Raw genomic sequence first — 20,916 nt, forward strand, 5'->3', positions numbered from 1 at the left:
TATCACAGGACAGGTCAGTCACCGTTATTACTTCCAGAATGGGTCACCTACCCACATTAAAACCAAACAAAAGGAGACATTTTGCAGGATTCAGAAAATGTTTGTAAGAATTGGGGCTTACTGTCAGGCCCCCATTTAGAGAATTTTCATTCTCCTGACAAGAAGCCCTTTATCTGGAAGAATATTGCAAATCACATATCCAACCAAGGACTTGTATCCAGAACATATAAAGAACCCTCAAAACTCACAAGGAAGAATAGGGATCTTACTGGGGTGATGTCAAGTGTTCTAAAACTGGGTTATAGTGATAAACTTACTAAACTCATTGAACTGTACACTTAAAATGCGTGAGTTTTATGATATGTAAATTATACCTAGTTATTTTTAAGATCTCAGCAGTAAGAAAACTAAAACCCAGTTTTAAAAATGAGCAGAAGAGTTAAACAGACACTTGACCAAAAAAGGCCAAAAGCTCACGAAAAGATGTCCATTTGCTGCTAGTGTTGCAGCAAAAATAGAAATGAGACTTCTGTTTTCTGATAAACAAGGAAAATAAGGCAACAATGAACAGGCTGGGGAAACAACATAAACAGGCCTGAAAGAGTTAAGCAATCGTGGTTATTCTTTAGCTGTTACTTCTAACAAACACTTGTAGCTAGACTTGTCCTTCACAAAGCTGCTTACTCTCTGACTCCATATGAATTACCCTTTGCACCTGGCATTTCTTCTCCCCCTACACTCCCTTGTAGCACTCTTCATTTGGGACAGAAGGTCACGGGTGGATAACTTCAGGGGCACCAGACCCGGTTGTTGAGTGACCTGATGACAGCTTTGGCCATGAATTTGCAGAACGAAAGAAATGCAAGACCTTCATTACTTTGAGCTTTATCACCTACCCCAGACCATGAGCTCCAGGCTATATAACCTTTCCCTATTCCCCAGGGAAGGGGGCACAGCTCTTGAGGCACTAGCCTGCTGTGTTACCCCCTTTGCCAGGCAAAGATTAAAGCCATTTTTCTTGTTTCTCGAAAACTCTGTCTCCATATTTCTTTTTGGCATCGGTGCACAGAGAGCCAAGATTTTGGTATCACTAGCCATTAGGGAAAGCAAATTAAAACCAGGGTGATATACCACTTAACAGCCACTGGGATGGCTAAAATAAAAAAGTACCGTCAATACCAAGTGCAGATGAGGAAACAGAGCAACTGGATCTCTCATACTTTGCTGGTGGGAATGCAAAACAGTATGGCTGCTCCAGAAAACAGTTCTACAGTTTCATACTGTGTGTTAAAAGTTAAAAGTTTAAACTAAGTTTAAAAGTTTAAACATACTCTCCCCATATAACCCAGCAATCACATTCCTGAGTATTTAACTAGAAAAATGAAAAGTTTTGTTCACACAAAATCCTATATGTGAAATGTTTATAGTAACACTATTGATAATTGCCCCAAACTGGTAACAACCTAAATGTGCTTCAACAGCCATATGATGGATGCAAAAGAACAAACTATTGTTACAATCTTCAACTTGGATGAATCTCAAAGGCATTATGCTGAGTGAAAGAAGCCACTCTCCAGTGGTTCCATACTAACGTTGGTGCATGCAGGATCTTTAATTGTGGCCCGTGGGATCTAGTTCCCTGACCAGGGATCGAACCTGGGCCCCCTGCATTGTGAACATGGAGTCCTAACCGCTGGACCACCAGGGAAGTCCTCATTAGAGGTTATTTTTTTTTTTTATAAATTTATTTATTTATTTATTTATATTTGGCTGTGTTGGGTCTTCATTGCTGCACGTGGGCTTTCTCTAGTTGCGGTGAGCGGGGTCTACTCTTCATTGTGGTGCACGGGCGTCTCATTGCAGTGGCTTCTCTTGTTGTGGAGCACGGGCTCTAGGCGGGTGGGCTTCAGTAATTGTGGCAAGCGGGCTCAGTAGTTGTGGCTCATGGGCTTAGTTGCTCTGCGGCATGTGGGATCTTCCCAGACCAGGGCTTGAACCCATGTCCCCTGCATTGGCAGGCGGATTCTTAACCACTGCGCCACCAGGGAAGTCCCTAGAGGTTATTCTTGAAGAGACTAAACTATAGTGATGGAGAAAATCTCAGTGGTTGCGGGGGGTGGGGGTGGGGTTAGGGGTGGAGGGACACGTGACCATAAAGGAGTAGCAGGTGGGAGCTGTTTTGGGTGATGAGTGACTCCTACATCCTGATTACATGAATCTATACATGTGTTAAAATTAATAGAACAGTACCTAAAAAGTCAGTTTTATTGTATAATAATTTTTAAAATAGATTTTTTGAAAAGTCCTCCTCCATCGCACAAATATTTTGAGTGCTTACGATGTGCCAGGCACCGTGCAAAAGACAGCAGAACATGACCAGGGCCGCGGAGCATGGAGGAGAGGGCCATTCCTTTCAGGTGGGGAACCAGGGAAAGCTGCTGAGGGGAGCGGGCATCTGAGATTGAAGGAGGAATAGGAGTCATGTCTTCATTCAGCAAACATTTATTGAGCACCTACTATGGGCCGAGATCTGTCCTAGACCCTGAGGATACTGCAGCGAACACGAAGGGCCAGGTCCCTGCTCTCACGGAGCTCACACTCTAGCGGGTGAGAGCCTCGGGTACCGAGGGCTGCTGGAGGAAGGTGTCGGGGTAACGTGGCTGTGGGGAGAATGCTTTGGAATGAGTGACTAGGGAAGGCCCCTGGGGGAGGTGACATTGGACAAATGATGGATTGGCGCAGAGCCCTGAATGATGCAGCCGTGGGAAGAGCTTACGAGATATCTGGGGAAGAAGGTTTGGGTAGAATGTACAGCAAATGCAGAGGCTCTAAGCTGGGAAGATCTTGAAGCATGTGAGGGACTAAAAGAAGGCCAGTGAACCTAGTGGACAAGGAGGAGTGGAGGGAGATGGAGTGAGAGGGAAGCCGGCATGCAGACCAGATGCCTGGCATACTGTGGGTGCCACCGTTACACGCATCTTTATCCCCAGTGCCTGCTGCAGGGAAGGAAGCCAGGCCGGAATTAAGGCGTCCAAAGACCCTCCTGCAGCGGGTTTCCTGGGGTTCCTCCAAGGCCTTCAGAGAGGATGGTCCAGGCCCCCCCATCTTTGCCCCTCCCATGGCCATGGCTGTTTGATGGGGCTGATGGCTGACAGACTCATTTATTTAGGGCCTCATCAGCCGTGACCCAGAAGGAAGCAGCAGACTGTCCGTCTGGCCACTCACATCATCTCACCCCACATCCTGGGGGCCTCAGACACGCGGGGCAGCCTAGGGCCCTTCAGAAGGTGTGTGGGTCTGGAAGAGGGGAGGTAGGAAGAGCCCCACGGTGCCGAGCACACACACAACCACGAACACCCACAGGAACAGCCGGTCCACCACCATGGCCACGTACTTCCAGTCCTCAATGACCTGTGGGCAGACAGAGGGGCCGGTTACAGGCGCCGAGCGCGGAGGTCCTCCCTGCTTTCCCTCCTCCCCCGAGCTGGGGCCTCACTATCTGGCCAGGGACCCCGTAGGCCACTTAGAACATGGAGTGGTAAGTTCTGAGTCTGAGGCTGGTCTTTCAGCTGGGTACCTGTGTGCCTCTCGGGTCCTCAATCCACCCCTACCCGCCCTGCATGGCATCAGGGAGCCACTGGGAACCAGGCTGTTTGGGAAGGTTAGGAATGGAAGGGGTTATTAACGCCACATGTGTGATTCGAAACCAAACTGGATTATAAATAAGGGGAATGAGACCTGAGGATCACAAGGCCCCTGCTCTCATTTTCACCCCAAGCCCCCTGCCTGAGCTGGCTTCACCCAAAGGAAGACTTGAGGTGCACCTAGCTGAGAGGGGGTTGGGCAATGGGACCTGCAGGACACCTGGAAATCCTGTTTAATTTGTTCAGTTCCATTAACGGCGTTGTCTGCTAGTTCCTGTAATTAAGACCCAGCCTCCTTCCACATCATCTGGGTTTCTCTCCACCTCCTTCCCCGCCCCCCCCCATCTTCTCAGGCCCAGGTGTGGGGTATAGGATTGGCAGAAACATGGCTAGCCTCCTGAGGTGCCACCACAGATGTGCCTGCCTCCTTGGCCTGGGGGAGATGCCCCCAGAGAGACCCAGCATTCTGGTCTCCCTTCCCCTCACCCGCTTTCACAGCCCAGCCTGTCTGGATCCTTCTGCATGCGTACTTGCCCTGGTGGAGAGCGGCTGGATCAGCAGAGCTCAGCAGAGGCTCTGGAGCTGGAAATTCGGGCAGCAATGGGCAAGCTGATGTCAGTGACCCAATTTGTCAGAGCCCTGGTCAGTGGTGTGCATCTCCCCTCCAGGGTAATCCCTGCTCAACCAGCCCCACACCCCCAGCCAAACACAGCAGCTGTCTGTTTCCTAGATGCAGCAGGCACCGCCCACTTTCCACAAGGCACTCTTGGGTTTCTTTGTGACAGCCCTAATTGCAAACAACTGTGTGTGTGTGTGTGTGTGTGTGTCTGTCTGTGTGTGTGTGCCTTTTCCCCTCTTTTTATATTTTTGTGCTATTTATAGTGACCAGTTAATCACCAGGGAGGGTGAAAGTGCTGCAGATGAGAAACAGCCCAGGCTGGCATAGGGGCGGGCATGCTCTGGAAGGGAAGAAAGCCTCTTCTCTCCAGCTAGACCTGAGAAAGTCGATCAACCAATAAGGCCCCCATGTGTCAGTTCAGGGCAAGGCACTGCGAAGGGCAAGGAATGTTAATGACATCAGAAAGATCTGAGTATGGAGCTTGGCTCTGCTCTGTGCCAGCTGTGTGACCTTGGGCAAGTTAATGAGCCTCTCTGGGCCTAGCGTTTTCTATTGTAGAATCGGGATTCGAGTAAATGACACTTCACAGGTTCCTGGCAGAATTAGCAGTAACGTATGTCACATCCTGGTAGAGTGCCTGATGTGTGGTTGGAGCTCAATGAACACGGGCAAATATAGTAACTGTGGGCCCTGCCTGGCTCCTTCCCACAAAATGCTTTTAATTAATTGAGTTAGAAAGAGGCAGAGGCCTGTGTCAAGGGGGTGGTGAGACCTTTAGAAGAGAGAGCTCAGGATGCGGGTGGCTCAGCCAGGGCTGCAGGAGACCAGTTTCTCAACCTGCATATGCACAGGAACCAGCGGGGATCTGGTGAAAAATGCAGCTCCTGGACCACCTGCCACAGAGATCCCAGCTCAGTCAGAACAGGTAGCCCCAAAGCTGTATTTTGAAAAGTTGCCCAAGTGGTTCCTAATTAGCCAGGAGGGCCCCAGTCTGTATATTAATATTTGGGAGTCAATGAATTAGATGATGCTGAACTACTGAATGGTTCTGAACTAAAGCAAGCATAATTAAATTAATTTTTTAGAAAGTGAAATCTGATAATCCTATAGAGCTGTGCTTCTCAAACTGGACTGAGCCTAGGAATCCCCTGGGGATCTGGTGAACATGTAGCTGCTGAGCCAGCAGGTCTGGGGTGGGGCCTGAGATGCAGCATTTCTAAACAGCTCCCAGGTGAGACCAGTGCTGCTGGTCCAAGGACCACACTCTGAGGACAAGGGTGTGGAAGAACTTGTGTCCTATATTCCGCTTGTTAGCAATTCTTTCTTGTTTTCACAGTGTAATTTTGGAGCTTTTCCACCCTGCTCTTTTCTCTTGGCACTAAATAATGGAATCCCCGTGCCTTCCCTTGAGAATGTGGCCAGTGAAAAGGAATCACAGAAAGGTAAGAACAAGGAGATGCCCTCTTTTTTGCATGCAGCTGCGTGTTGTGGCATAAAAACCTGTTCAAAGAATCTGATCTGATAAGGTGTTAAAATGCGAACATTCCCAAGACTCTGAAACTTGTTCTCCAACCCAGTCTGGAAATGTGTGTGAAAATTTCTAACCGTACCATCACGTTCTGTGTTTAGTTATAAAATTGTCCTTTGAAGCATTAACTTGTTCAGAGGAGTCGGTCAAGACACCTAAACTCTAGAACTCACGGCTTTGTCCTGTGAAAGTAAACTTAACCTCTTTTTAGAAATCTGTAATTGTCCTTGATAATTTATTATCCTGGTAGCAATAATATATAAATGGATGGTTCTATACTCCTAAGAGTTATAAATGTTTGCATGGCTTCTTGGCAAGCCTGACAAGGATGGGAGCATACGCCCTTGGTGCCCTGACCCACCTGTGTCCCTAAAGGCTGCAGAATCATTTTCCAGCCCACGACAGCCTTCCACTTTCTGCCTGCTTCTCCTCTCTTCTCTGCCCCAGGGCTTTCTCCAGCACCAAAACTGCTTGCTCCACAACCAGCTGGCAAAACCAGGAGGTGCAGGGGAGTTAATGCCCCCAAGGTTACTAGAGCCTTGGGGATGGGAGCTAATGGGCAAATACCCTCCTCCCTCCTGGGGGATGATTCTGAGGCTTGTCTTGCTTCCATGCTTCCAGCTTCCAAGAGGCTCTCTGACTGGACTAGCCCCCAGAGCCCGTGGCAGTATCCTGCTCACTGATACCGACATTGGCTTTCCTCCTTTTCCCTGTCTCACTTTCTCCACTTCCTCACTGTGCTTCCTGGGATCACTTCTCAAAAAAACTCCCTCTGCCCAGGTCCTTATATCAGGCTCTGCTTTTGGGGAACCCACAACAAACAAAAAAGGATCCCTGGTACTTCCTTCCTATCCCTCGATGCACGAAACTAGAATAAAACTCATTTCAGTCTTGGATTCCTTATTCAAACAAAGAGTTTGAGAACACTTGTCTCATGAATTAACTTCAGGAAATGGGAAACTGACTATTTTATCCCAGCCTCTTCCATTGGGCAGGTGTTGGGAGCTGGGCTAGCAACTTACACTCTGGTCCTGATCGTCACTCTTCATGTGCTGGGCAATGAAGCTAACACCCTCTAAAGCCTCCTGCACATCCTGCTTGAACCTCCCAGAAGACCTCAGCCGGAAATCCCTGGGGATACCCGCTGAGTCAGAGCCGGCTGGAGACTTGGGAGCTGCAGAGGCAGGGTTCACAAAGTACATGGAGTTCCCGTAGAGGTTGGAGGAGCTGGCGGGGCCCATGGCCAAGGCGGTGGTGGTGGCCTTGGACTTGGTCAGGTGAGCCTGGCTGGGCTGGGGGGCCCTGGAGGGGCTGCTGTCAGGGCGCTTCATGAAAAGGAAAGTGGGCAGCTTGTGTAGGAAGCAGCGCTTGACCCAGGGCGCCATGGTGTGCGTGCTGGGTGAGCGGTGGTGCACGTTGAGCACACAGACGCTGGTGACGATGGAGAAGGTAACCAGCACCATGGTGAACATGAGGTATTTGCCGATGAGCGGCACGTCGAGGGAGGTGGGCGGCACGATCTTGGAGATGAGCAGCAGGAAGACGGTGAGTGCCAGAAGCACAGAGATGCACAGCGTCATCTTCTCGCCACAGTCGGAGGGCAGGTAGAAGACGAGGATGGCCAGGGAGGTGATGAGCACGCAGGGGATGATGAGGTTGATGGTGTAGAAGAGCGGCTTGCGCTTGATGATGAAGTCGTAAGTCACGTCCACGTAGCTGGGGTCCTGCGGGTTCACCGTCCTTCGCCCAGGGAGGGCAACTATGTCCCATTCACCACTGGGGGTGAAGTCATCCATGCTGGCCGTGGGCGACTTGAGGACCATGTCGATCTCCGTGTGGTCGTAGGTCCAAGAACGGAACTTGAGGGTGCAGTTCTGCTGGTCAAAGGGGAAGTGCTTCACCTCGATCTTGCAGGCACTCTTGTAGATGGCAGGGGGCAGCCACATGATGCTGCCATTGGAGCGGACCACCACATTGGTATAGAGAGACACCTCGTAGGTACCGTCGGCACTGGGGGTGGGGGCAGGGCATGGAGGAGAATATCATGAAATCCATAGATGACGCCTGGCTGTTCTTAGAACTTGCCAAAGAGCCCTGCAGGATTATTTCTCACTAATCACTCTTCCAAACCCCCATGCCCTCACTGGAAAGGCCTGCTTTACTTGGCAACTGCCTGGCGGCGAGAGCCCTGCCATGAAACAGCTTGAAGGCTTTACATATATTAGCTCATTTAAGCCTCACAACAGTCCAATGAAGTAGATATTATTATCATCCCCATTTTACAGATGGGAAAAACAAGGCTCAGAGAAGTTGTCCTCTTCAAGGTCAGAAAACTAGTAAGCAGTACAGCTAAGATTTGAAGTCAGGTCTTTCTGTCCTTAGACCACCTACTCCTAATCATTTCTTGCTTCTGCTGGTACAACTACGACCTGGGAAGTCTCTTTATCCCCCTCCACCTACCTGAGATATTTATGCATATCAAGTCAGTGCTACCAACACCCAACACTGACAAAGCAACCGAAGGTCAGAAAGAGGACAGTATGGAGGACAGAAAGAGCACTGGACTTGGGGTCAGGATGGTGGCCCTGGTCCCAGCTGTGCCTGAGTGAGTCACAAGGCCCTCCCCATCTCTGGCCTCCAATTCCCCATCTGTAACTGAGGGTGCTGGCTCTGCTCATCTCTAATTCCTCCTGCAGCCTGACAGCTTGGAAGTCTGGGTGAAGCACAGGACTGGAGGCCTGGCCCTCACCACCTTGGCCAACCCTGCCACTTAACTTGTTGTAAAGCACGATGTCAGGCAGCCAGATGCGCTTTGCGGGAATCCTCAGGATGTTCACACCCTCATAGCGGGAGCTGTTCCAGGCCAGGCGGTAGTCTGTCCATTCCTGAGCAGACAGGCAAGGCCCCGTCACTTGTAGGTCCCTCGCCGCCAAGGGGCAGCCCTGGAGAAAACGCCTCCTTGGGCTGGGGACCCTGCAGGGCACTTACCTGTTTCAGCCAGACGTTGGTGGTCATGATCTGTTCTCGCTCATTCTGGGGAGGGAAATGAGGTTATCAGTTCACCTGTCAGGAGGTGATAGACCCCACTTTATCAAGCAAAAGTCTCTGAGCTCCAGGGCCACGTGACCAACCACCAACTTAACATCCTCGGAGGGCTTAGACGTAGTTCACACCCAACGTGCCTGAGACAAACCTCATGATCTTCACCCAGACCTGGGCCTCCACTGGCATTGCCGTCTCAGTGACTGGCACCCCCCAGCCATACAATTCCGCAAGCCAGAAACCTGGCAGTTGTCCCTGATCCCTTGCTCTCTGATCCATCAGTAAGTCCTGTAGATTGTACCTCCTACACGAGTCTCAAATTTGTCTGCTTCTCCGCATCTCTTCTGCCACCATCATCTGTTGCCTAGACTATTGCAGTAGCCTCCCAACTGGCCTTCCTGCTCTGCCTTGGCCTGCCTTTAGTCTGTTCTCTATAGAGCAACATGGGTAATCCTTTTAAAATCTCAGCTCCTCAGACTACGTCTCTCTGCTGAAACCCTCCACTCCCCTCCCATCTCATCTAAAGTGAAAGCCAAAGTTCTGCCCAGGGCCTACAAGGCCATCCATGATCTGCCCCCCTCCCCCACCTCCATCCCTATTAGCTCTAGTACCTCTTATCTCAACACTTTCCTGTTTGCTCATCCCACTTCAGCTATACGTGTCTCTTTGCTTCTGCCTTTGCACGTTATTCCCTCTTCCTGGAAATCCACACAGCTGACTTCCTCACTTTCTTCAGGTCTTCCCTGACCTTTCTATATAAAATAGCACCCCGTTCCCCTCTCTCCCTGCTTCATTTTTCTTCTTTTTTTAAATTAATTTTAATTAATTAATATTTTGGCTGCGTTGGGTCTTCATTGCTGTGCACAGGCTTTCTCTAGTTGTGGCGAGCGGGGGCTACTCTTTGTTGCAGTGTGCGGGCTTCTCATTGTGGTGGCTTCTCTTTGTTGCAGAGCACAGGCTCTAGGCATGCGGGCTGCAGTAGTTGTGGCTCGCGGGCTCTAGAGCGCAGGCTCAGTAGTTGTGGCACACGGGCTTAGTCGCTCCGCGGCATGTGGGATCTTCCCGGACCAGGGCTCGAACCCGTGTCCTCTGCATTGGCAGGCAGATTCTTAACCACTGCGTCACCCCTGCTTCATTTTTCTTTATAGCTCTTATCACCACTGGCCACCTCTATTTGTGTATTATATGCCACCTCCTACTAGCATCTAAGGGTATCTGGGATGTATCAGATATGCAGTAAATATTTTCTGAAGAATATAAGAATCCTACCACAATAATCCAGGCCACCATAATCCATCTCTCACCTGAACCACTGCAAGACCCTCCCAACTGGTCTATGACCACTCTGCACACATACCCCATACAGACACACATCTATTCTTCCTCTGCAGCCAGAAGAAACTTCCAAAGTTCCTGCCATTTCCCCCTTAATCCTATTTTTACTTAGGTCACTTCTGTGGCTTCCTTCACATATAAAATTAAAATCCAACTCCTTCACAGGGTCTGCAAGGTCCTGCCAACTTTCCCAGCTTCATATTACCTTTATTCTGTGCCCTTCCCCCGACATCCACCCCCACCCTGGCCTTCTTTAGTTCTCCGAATGTGTCTTGTGCTCTCAGTCTGTACCAATTTCCCTGCCTCCTCTTCACCAAGATAACTTCCAGCATCTTGATATCAGCTTGGTAGTCACTTCCTCTAGGAACCTTTCCTGAATCCTCAACTAGGTAAGCATATCAGTAGAAAAAGGTTCAGTTGCCAGTAACAGAGAGCCAGAGTAACACTGCCTTAAATAAGTTTATTTCTCTCTTGCAACAGTTTGGACGTACAGGCATACCTCGTTTTATTGTGCTTCACAGATACTGCATTTTTTCCAAATTAAAGTTTTGTGGCAACTCTGTGTGGAGCGTCTGTTGGCACCATTTTTCCAATAGCATTTGCTTACTTTGTGTCTCTGTGTCACATTTTGGTAATTTTTGCAATATTTTAAACTTTTTCATTATTACTGTATTTGTTACAGTGATCTGTGATCAGTATCTTTGATGTTACTACTGCAAAACATTACAACTCACTGAAGGCTCAGATGATGGTTAGCATTTTTTAGCAATAAAGTATTTTAAAATTAAGTTATGTACGTTATTTTTTAGACATAATGCTATTACACACTTAATAGACTACAGCATAGTGTAAACATAACTTTTATATGCACTGGGAAACCAAAAAAATCATGTGACTTGCTTTATGGTGATATTCACTGTGTTGCGGTGGTCTGAAACCAAACCTGCAGTATCTCTGAGGTATACCTGTAATATGGTGGCTTTGCTCTGCAAAGTCCTTAGGGACCCAGGTTCCTTCCAGATTTCTTCTCTACCACACCTAGAGTATGGTTCTCCTCTGCATGGTCCACAATGACTGCTGCAGCTCCAGTCATTACACCCACATTCCAGACTGTTGAGGGGTAGATGGGAAGAGGAGAGAGAGGATGCATGCCAATTGTCTCCCCCCCACCCCAAATGTCTTGTTTTAATTAGAGTATTTAGGCCATTTACATTCAGTGTAGTTACTGATAAATTTGGGTTTAAACCTACCATCTATCTGTTTTCTGTTTATTCCCTTTCTCTCTTTTCTTGCCTTATTTTGGATTAACGATTTTATTATCCATTTCTCCCGATATTAATGTGACTCTTCTTTAGGTAGTTACTCTGGAGTCTGCAATATGCATATACTTGACTTTTTAGCATCTAATATAAATTAATTCTTTAATCACTTCCAGAACAAGGCAAGAACTTTAGAACATTTCAATTTCATCTACCCCCTCCTTACTTTTGGGTTATTGTCATGTACCTAATTCTACATATAATTAAAACCTTGCAAGATATTTTTTTCAGTTTTTTTTATGCTGTCAATATCAATTCAAATTCACCCATATATTTACCCTTTCTGTTGTGCTTCATTCTTTCCTACATTTCTATATTTCCATCTGGGATCATTTTCCGTATTGGGTCTTCTTGTATTAAATTCTCTCTCTCTCTCTCTCTCCTGAAAACATCTTTATTTCACCTTCTTAATTTTTTTAAAATTTATTTATTTATTTATTTATTTGTGGCCGTGTTGGGTCTTCGTCACTGTACGCAGGCTTTCTCTAGTTGCAGTGAGTGGGGGCTACTCTTCGTTGTGGTGTGAGGGCTTCTCATTGTCGTGACTTCTCTGTTGCAGAGCACAGGCTCTAGGCACGCAGGCTTCAGTAGTTGTGGCACGTGGGCTCAGTAGTTGTGGCTTGCGGGCTCTAGAGCTCAGGCTCAGTAGTTGTGGCCCACAGGCTTAGCTGCTCCGCGGCATGTGGGATCTTCCCGGGCCAGAGCTCGAACCCACGTCCCTTGCATTGGCAGGCAGATTCTTAACCACTGTGCCACCAGGGAAGCCCTCACCTTCATTTTTAATTATATTTTTACTGGTGGTATATTTCTAAGTTTGCAGTTTTTTCTTACAGCACTTAAAAAATGTCATTCAATTTTCTTGTCTCCCTTTTCAGCTGTTAGTTTTATTGTTGCTTCTGACTTTTGTTTCCCCTGACTGCTTTTAAGATTTTCTTTGTCTTTGGTTGTCAGGAGTTTGAGTATGATGTACCTGAGTATGATTTTCTTTGTATTTACCTCTCATAGGGTTCCTAGAGCCTCTTGCATGTGTAGCTTAATGTCTTTAGTCAGTTTTGGAAAATTCTCAGTCAGTATCACTTCAACCTTTGCTTCTTATTTTTATTCCCATTCTTTCTGGAACTCCAAATACACGTTAGACCTGACATTTTTATCCTGTATCATATTATCTTCTTTTCTGTATTTTCCTTTCTTTTTTCTATAATTTGTCTAGATATTTTCAATTGACCTCTCTTCCTGTTCCTTAACTTTCTCTTCTGCTACGACCAATCTGCTATTAAACCCATCTAATAAATTTTAAATTCTCCATCATTATAAGTTTCTTGAACATATTAATGCATTGCATTTTCTTTTTAAGAATGTTTATTTATTTTGTTTATTTTTAATAGTGGTAAAATACACATAACAAATTTTACCATCTTAACGGCAGTTATTTAAAAGTCTATGTCTGAAGATGCCAATATTTGAATCATCTGTGTGTCTGTTTCTCTTCTTTTCTCTCTTGGTTTTTTCTTATTTAGTCTTGTCTTATTGCCTGCCTAGTAAGTTTTTATCTGACTTTATCTGCCTCCAGGGACGACTGACTTTGGCTTTATGGCAGGCAGTTAGAGGAGGGACAGATCACCTTCATCTAGTCTGTGACTGAGCTGGTTCAAAGCAGGTTTTAGTTTTTATGAGGGCTGGTCTGTTCTTGATTCATTTTGACTCTCAGCGATGCTCCTTGCAAGGTCCTCACCAAGGCCCCATCTCCTTAGGGGGGCTCCAATTCCAATTTGTGTCATCCTAGCCCTGTAAGAGTGCCAAGCATTCAGCTAGGCTTCCCAGCCTCTTAGCCACCACTCTGTACTCAGCTCCCTTGGCTCTATACTGTTTACCAATCATCAAATGACAGGAAAAGCACCAGAAGCTATCAGGGTCACCTCCTGGATCCTGGTCCTTCAAGTCCTGGCTAAGCTCTCTAAGACCTTCAAACAGATTTGGGGGAGGACAGGCATTTTTGTCCGCCTTTTCTAATTGTTCTTGTGGAAAAGTTAATCTGCAACAAGATACTCTGTCATTACAGAAAGTTGAAAACCTTCAGCTGTCTTAAAAAATAATTTTTTTAAAGTTGAGGTACAATTTACATACAGTGAAGGTGAGGTACAATTTACATACAGTGAAATGCACAGATCTTAAGGGTACAGTTTGATCAGTTTTAACAATGCATTATCCAGGTAACCTACCTCCTTTCAAGGTATAGAACATTTCTACCACCCAGAAAGTTCTCTCCTTCTTTAGTCCGGTGCCTCAGTCCCCTTTACTCCCCCAGCAGCTGCCTTCCCAAAGGCAGTCCTGGCCTTCCCGAAGAGCTGCTTCTGAAGGCTTGCTGGCCTTACACAGCACAAACTCCCTGCCTGCTCCCTAGAAACTTCCATCTTTAAACTGGTTATGCCCATAACCCTCCCTCCTTGAAAACCAAACCCTGAAGTACAAAAGGAAAAATAACCCCCCAAACCTCATATTTGTTCTGTGCACAGCTTTCAGGATTATGACAGCTCACAGTGCTACACTCATAGGCATGGGGCTGGAGGCTGTGTGCCCTCCTCCTTCTGGTAACTTCTGTTATCCCACAGGGACCACAGAGCAGATCTGGCAGGGGCAGCCTTAGCCTGGAAGTGTGGCTAGAGCTGCCTTCCTGTTCCCCCTCACCAGGGCAGCAGCTGCAAGGCAGCAGGTGCAAGGCCGCAGCTGGGCTCACTCCATTAAGCAAAAAGCCTTTGGCTGGACAGTAACACTCAGACACCAGCCTGGGAGCGGCCTGGCCGGAAGCACTTATTCCTTCCAGTTGGCCTGCGGAGGGGAGAGGGACAGAGAGCACAGGCTTTTCACCCCTCCCCCATTCTTGGGCTGTGCTTCGTCCCAGGGGAGGAAGCCAGCCATTAATCTGGCCAAAGCCTTCGTGAGGGCTATAGGTTGGAGGGGCTGGGTTTGTGAGGGCTGAGTGTGCTAGAGAGAGAGGGTGGCAGTAAGAACGCAGCCACCAGACCAGAGGAGGTTCAGCCGCGTTGGTTGGCTCCCCAAGGCTCAGGAGGAGAGGCACGGTGGATTTCCAGTGCCCTGGCAAGGTCTTGGGAAAAGGAGTGGCCAGTCAGTGTGCAGAGCTGGGAGTCAGGCAATTTGGGATCTACTTCTGGCATCGCCAGAACTCCTGGACAAGGTCCTAGGTTGTTCATCTGATCTTTTTCCATATGCATAAATTAAGGAATTTGCCTAAACTTTGAGACCCCTGACTCGACCTCTAAGTCATGATTCTTTCATTCCAAAAATGCTGTCTGTGCCTTTGCACGTGCTCTTCTCTTTGCTAGGGATGTCCTGCCCACTTTGTGCACTCTAGTTTCCCAGTTTGGAGTCACCTGCCAATCCATATCCCAGAACCAGTTAAAATGCTTTGGCTTCAAGCATAGCTGGAACACAACAAAACATCCAACTACGAGTGGCTAAAACAATAAGGACATCTGTTATATCACATAACAAGAGAGCAGGCCAATCATTTCAGTGTTGGTTAATGCAGTAATTCAATGATGTCAGGATTCTAGGTTGTTGACAGTGATGTTAGGACTCTGTGAGTCTCTTGTTTTTCCCCCACAATCATAAGATGGATGCCATGGTTCCAAATATAAAACCTTCACATGACAATGTCTATGGCAGGAAATGGCAAATCTTTTCTTGGGTCCCTTTTTGAGTGTGAGGAAAACTTTCCCAGAGACCCCCACCCCTACATCCCAATGCCAGGGCTACAGCTCTTGCCTAAGCCTTAACTGATTATTGGCTGGAGGAATAGAATTACCATGGTTAGCTACGACTTAACAATACGTGGCAAGGAGGCCGGAGGAGGGCCCATGAAGTTCATGAGTATTCAATATCAAGTCATAGTTTTATTAACAAAGAAGTTGTGAGGCAGGAATGTCCACTGGGTAGGCAGCCAATGGGCCTGCCATAGACAAGGTGGGCCTCCAACATGGCCATAAGCTTCTCCTCCTTCTACCCTATCATCTCCCCCAGTCTGCTCAACAGATGACCTCACATACCCCCTACCTACTGCGGGGAGATAGGAACTAGGGTACAGAAACCAATGGGTACAGAGGCCCAGGTGTAGGGACAAGACCAGAGGCAGCTGCTGCATTGGTCTAGCCGACTGAGGGTCTGGATAAATGAGGGTGGTCACTGCAGGTATGGAAATGAAGAATGGATTACAGAGTGCAAAAGTAGGGTTGTCAGGGCTTGATGTGTGGATGTGAGGCCTGGTAGGGAGTGCTGAGGAAGGCTGAGGCACTAGGGAGCTCCCCTTCTCCCCTCTGCTATCTCTGAGTTGGGAGTGCCTGAGGGAACCATGGCTCATCGTTAACCTTCTCTGTGGCCCTTTCCACATCCCCACGCACAGGTTTGGAACCCCGCCCCTGGAAGCAGCTCTGAGGGGAGCATTCATATGAGGAGCATGTAGCATACTGTGACCAGCTGTGGGGAAGGCACAGCTGCCCCCTGTACCTACCACACTGATGAGCTGGGCCAGGGAGAGCTGCAGCTGGATGGAGATGAGCTCTGAGGAACTGGTGGCTGGGCGGATCAGGTTGTTGTAGCGGGTTTTGTTCAGGAGGTCATCCATGAGCTTCTCCTCCGCGTTGGCCACGCGGCAGTCCCCTGGGAAAACATATAGTCATATCTGCTGGGTCCTCATCCAGCTGATGGCAGTGAAAGGGAGAGCTGCGAGGCCCAGAGAGCACAGGTCCCCTTGGGGCCAACTGGAGCAGCTAAGGTGCTGGCAGGCCTGCCTCTCCTTGGAGACTTCAAATTAGGTCTATCCAAGACAGAGCTCAGCTCTCTCCTCCCAAGCCCTACATCTTCCTCCTCCTGTTCCCTCTAGCAATGAATGGCACCCCACGCTCTAGACATCTAGTCCAAAACCTGGGCATATATTTTGACCCCTCCCTTGGTTCATCCAAGTGGCCACCCAGTTCTATTCTACTTTACAAATCTCTCAGTCTGTCCTCCCCTCTCCATCCCTCCTGGTCCTGGCTCACCACCCTGCCCCAGGCTCTTCCAGTAGCCTCCTTGCTGGTCTCCCCACCCCCACTCTGCCCCTGCCATCATGTCCCATTCAGTGCCAGAGTGGTCTTCCTACAGCTACTGAGCCAGAGCCCATCCCTGCCCGTAACCTCTCAGAGCTGTAGGCAGAGTTCAAATCCAAACGTTTCGGCTTGGCATCTAAAGCCCCTGGCACCAGCATTTCTTCCTCAACCTGATCTCTTCTTAACTCTCCACCTCTACGCCGAGGTACTGTATATTTTGGCCATATATACTGCTTTCCTTTCCCCATGTGGCCTTCATTGTCTCACTTCTAAATCTTCAAGCACACTCCTTCTTCTGCCAGGACGGCCCCCAGGCGACCAGCCATCAAATATCTGAGAGTCTTTCTTGTGCCAGGCACTGTGTTATGCGCTGGGGGTAACAGCCAGCAAAAACCCTGGCTCCTGCCCTCAGAGAGCTTCCCGTGTAGTGGAGGAGAGATATTCTTCAAACGTGGGTTTGTGTGCAGAGCTGGGGAGATGGTGGTGCTTTCACTAAAAGAGAAAAGGCCTGGGCTAGGGGGAGTTTCCTGGGTTCAGTCTTGGCCCTACAGGGTGCAGGGTGCACCTTGAGACACCAAATGGAGGGGTCCAGCTGGCAGTTGGCTCCTGGTCTGGAGCTTAAAGGAGAGGTCTGGGCTCAGAACCATACCTGCGAGCCAGCAAACGCAGCCTCCTGCAGGGAGCCTGACCTGGCCGGGAGCCCCACTGAGCTCCCACAGCCCCAGATCTGCCCCTTTTCACAGCCCAGATCTCTTGCCATGTGGTGTTTGGGTCTTTGTCCCATCTCCCTCACACGTCTGGGAGTGAAGGGAAGGTTCAGGAACTCGATCTCGATCTCGAGCTCGTTCACTCGTGACGTCAGGTAAGGGCAGTTTGGGGAGGGGCCTGGGAAAGAGGGAGCCTCAGAGGAAGGTCAAGGACACCTGAGCAGGAGACCCCAGGAACAGGGGAAGAGATGCGGGTGTGCAGAGGAAACAGTGTCGGGGCAGGCAAGAAAGTGGGAAAAGGATAAGGGAATACGGGAGGCTGAGGAGGTGGGGTTGGGTCTGCCAGCTCACCAGGCCCAGGACTGGGGTTACATCCTCCACTGAGGGGCCAGTTCACTCTGTCTTACCAAATCCCACCCTCTGGATGCGGCCACAGGGCCCAGAGTGTGAATTGCCTGACAGAGCAAGTCTGAGGTGGACTCCTGGGTGGGTGCTGGGCTGGACACGAGGCCACGGGGGGCAGCCACCGCCCTGCCTGCTCCCTGCACTTTCCAACCCATTGCCCATCTGGAGCAAATGCAGTATTTAGTGCCTGTGAAAGATGCTCCCAGGGCACCTGCTGCCCACTCTCCCTCCCCCAACCTGCCCCAGGCTGTCCAGAGGGGGTCCTGTGGATGCTTGGCCTACATTCTGAGCCCTGCCTCTCATACCCTGGACCCCCTCCCAGAGGCCAGCTGCTTGAATACCCTGGAAGCCAGTCTGTAGCCCCAGGTTATAGCTGGGTCTCTCCCATAGACCCTCTTTATTATATATATTTGAGTTGACCCATCATGTCAGCAGCGTATGACTTGCCCAAGTCCATCAGGCATGTCTGGGACAGCTCGGGTCAGAATCTGAGGCTCGTGGCCCCCAGCCCTGCAGTGCTGGGGGAGGCTGGATCCCACATCTCTGCAGCCCCAGGAGGCTGGTGTACCTAGGTACCTGAGAGGCATGGGCTGCTCTGCAGGCTGTGGGGGCTTGTGTTCCAGCTCCAAGCCCACCTGGGATGCTCAGGTTGCTCACCTTTGGGCCTGTCCTGCCTCTCAGTCGTTCAGCTGGCCCCCAGGGACCCTCGCCCATCTTGAGGACCAGCTGTGGGATCCAGAGAAAGAGGTTCTGAAAACCTTAGACCATTTAGCCCACTCTCTATTTCTTATCTGGGGAAACTGAGACCAAAGAGGGTGAGGAACTTACTCAAGGAGTCCCAGCAAGTCAGAGGCAGAGCCAGTTAGAGGCCCTCCCCTAACCCCTGTGCCTTCTTTTGCGCCCTTGCTAACTTCCCCGTAAGGAGCCTGTCCCTGCAGAAGCCATGTTGGTGTCCAGAGCCAAGTGTGTACTCATGCCTGTGCCTGTGTTTGTACCTGTATACGTGCATGGGGGGCAGAGGGGTTTCCAAACTATATTTGTTTAGGCTTTTCAATCTGCTGCTTTATGCCTATGAGGCCTGCCGGGTTCAAAAGACAAGGAACAGGCCTCTCACCCCCAGATGACAGGGGTGGCCCAGAATAGGTGGAATCTTCTGGGGCACAGTTGGGGGTCACCTCCCAGCCCTGGGGCCGGCACAGTTACACAAAGAGGCCACCACTAGGGGTCAGTCATGACCCAGTGATTCTGAGAAGGAGTGGGCCCGCCCTGCCTCTGTCCAGGGCCTTGCCTTCCTTGGCCTTCTCTGGAAAAACTGCTCCCCACCAGTAAGGGGTTAACAGTCTGAGAGGAAGCCATGGCTGGAATTCTAAAACGTGTGAGTGTGTGTACAGTCTGAAAAAGCAGAGCTAATGGTAAAAATCCATATTGGTAAGATGGAAAGGCAATACCTATTGGTTTGGAATACAAACCACAGAAAGTAAAGGGTCAGTGGAATCTTGGCAAGTGGGCACCTGAAAGGCAGAGTGATTTTCAGTTGGGGATGTTTGTCCTTAACTGAGGAAGGGAACAAGAGATTTGTATTTATTAAAAGGCAGCTATGGATTTTTTTCAAAAAGTTGAGGTTTTTACGTTTTACAAAAAGCTCACAATATATTATCAGTAGCTTCTCCAATCATGTGCAAGAATCACTTGGATGCTTGTATAAATGCAGATCCCCAGGCTCCATTTCCTGAGATTCTGGTCCTGTGAGCCTAGGATAGGGCCCCGGGGATGTGTAGTGGGTGTTTCTGATGCAGGTGGCCCCAGAACCATACTTAAGAAACACTGCAACTGACTCACATCTGAGTCCCTAAGTATGTAGTCAAGGCATATCATCCCCATAGAACAGATAGGGAAACTGAGGCCCAGAGAGGGTCACTGAGCAAGTGGTGACAGATCCAGGATGCACACATGGAGTGCAGACACCATCTTTGGTGAGATCTCCGCTTCCCTATAGGAAATTCATATGTCCCCCTACCCCTTACCTCCAACACCCCTGGTGGTGTGTCTCTGTCCAAGGAAGATATAGCCCTGGTCCTCTAGGCTGACTAGGGCTTGGAGGACAAGCTTGGGCTGGAGGGTAGGAGCTGAAAGAGTCCTTGGAACTCAGCTGGGGAGACTGAGGCCGGGAGCAGACAATCCTCACCCGTATCTGGACTCTGCCTGGGAAGGGCTGACTGGATTTCCCTTCCGGGTGTCTGCAGGTTCCTGAGGGGCAGGCTGCACTTCACCAGCCCCGCACTCAGCCAAGCTGGCTGTCCCGGCCGGCCAACCCCTAGGAGTGGGTGACCAGAGGCAGAGGTGCCATAAAAGTGTGTTTTCTAAGAGATCCACCCCCAAACACACCTGGGCTGGCGAGTTGGGTAGCCCCCCCCTCCCCAGGCTAAGTTTCCCTATCTACAGTAGCGCTGGGATTGAGCAGAGCTGCCTGTCGAGTGGGTACCACTCAGCCCCGCTACCCAGCCCAAAGGCGCTCCATATGGAGGGTGGCCCTGGCGGCCGCGCAGAGGACAGGCGGTCCCCACCCCAAACGTCGCAGACCCACTCATCCTGACCCGCCCCTGCTGCCGTGAGTGGGCTTAGCCCCGCCCACGCCCCCATTCGTCCCGGACAATCTCGGGCCACTCCCCTGGGTGCTGGACACCCTCCCTTCCCTCCCACCTGTGGCAAGTCCAGCCGGGCTCTGGCCGACCCAGGCGTCCCTCCCTCCTTCCCCGAAGAGAACTCACCTCGCCCGCAAAGGGCAACCAGGGAGAAAAGGAGCAAGGGGAGCGCGCTTCTCATGACGGGCGGGGGCTGGAGAGGCAACCTAGGCGAGTTCAGCGGTCGGACCACCCGGGCACCGGCGGCCGCGGGCAGGCGAATGAGAGCCGGTGCCCACGGCCTCGGAGGTTTGAAGTGGACGGCGAGCACTAAGACCCCGCGGAGAGCCCAGCCAAACCCCGCTGGGGGGCAGCAGCTGTGAGCTACGCCCACAAGGGGATGGGGCGGGGCCGGCACCATCCGGGCTGGACCGGCTCTTTTCGGCCAACCGTCTAGGGTCGTCTCCCAGGGGCTGTCCTCTGCGCTTCCCGACCTCGTCCGGCCTCCAGCTTTCCTTGAAGGGAGTCCGGCGGGACAGTGCATGCACCCTTTGTACAGTTGGGGAGACTGAGGCAGACGCTGGCTCTGGATCC

The 20,916-nt window shown here is 50.0% G+C and overlaps 2 protein-coding genes and 1 non-coding gene across 3 annotated transcripts; all 3 read right to left on the reverse strand.

Moving 5' to 3' along the window:
- Positions 1-1,635: 1,635 nt before the first annotated feature.
- TRNAC-ACA (transfer RNA cysteine (anticodon ACA)) lies at positions 1,636-1,708 on the reverse strand. The gene has a single exon. It is a non-coding gene; the product is annotated as a tRNA-Cys (tRNA).
- Positions 1,709-3,270: 1,562 nt separating this feature from the next.
- CHRNB4 (cholinergic receptor nicotinic beta 4 subunit) lies at positions 3,271-8,268 on the reverse strand. The gene is made up of 3 exons (XM_059915186.1): positions 8,252-8,268; positions 6,814-7,801; positions 3,271-3,411 (listed from the first exon to the last, which is right to left on the reverse strand). The coding sequence occupies exons 1-3, from the start codon at positions 8,266-8,268 to the stop codon at positions 3,271-3,273; spliced, it is 1,146 nt and encodes a 381-aa protein (XP_059771169.1).
- A 12-nt stretch (positions 8,269-8,280) lies between these two features.
- On the reverse strand, positions 8,281-20,630 carry LOC132360080 (neuronal acetylcholine receptor subunit beta-4-like). The gene is made up of 4 exons (XM_059915187.1): positions 20,470-20,630; positions 16,013-16,161; positions 8,780-8,824; positions 8,281-8,676 (listed from the first exon to the last, which is right to left on the reverse strand). The coding sequence occupies exons 1-4, from the start codon at positions 20,522-20,524 to the stop codon at positions 8,281-8,283; spliced, it is 645 nt and encodes a 214-aa protein (XP_059771170.1). The 5' UTR covers positions 20,525-20,630.
- Positions 20,631-20,916: the final 286 nt, after the last annotated feature.

The sequence above is a fragment of the Balaenoptera ricei genome, chromosome 2 (assembly GCF_028023285.1).
Source record: "Balaenoptera ricei isolate mBalRic1 chromosome 2, mBalRic1.hap2, whole genome shotgun sequence".
NCBI classification, from domain to species: Eukaryota; Metazoa; Chordata; class Mammalia; order Artiodactyla; family Balaenopteridae; genus Balaenoptera; species Balaenoptera ricei.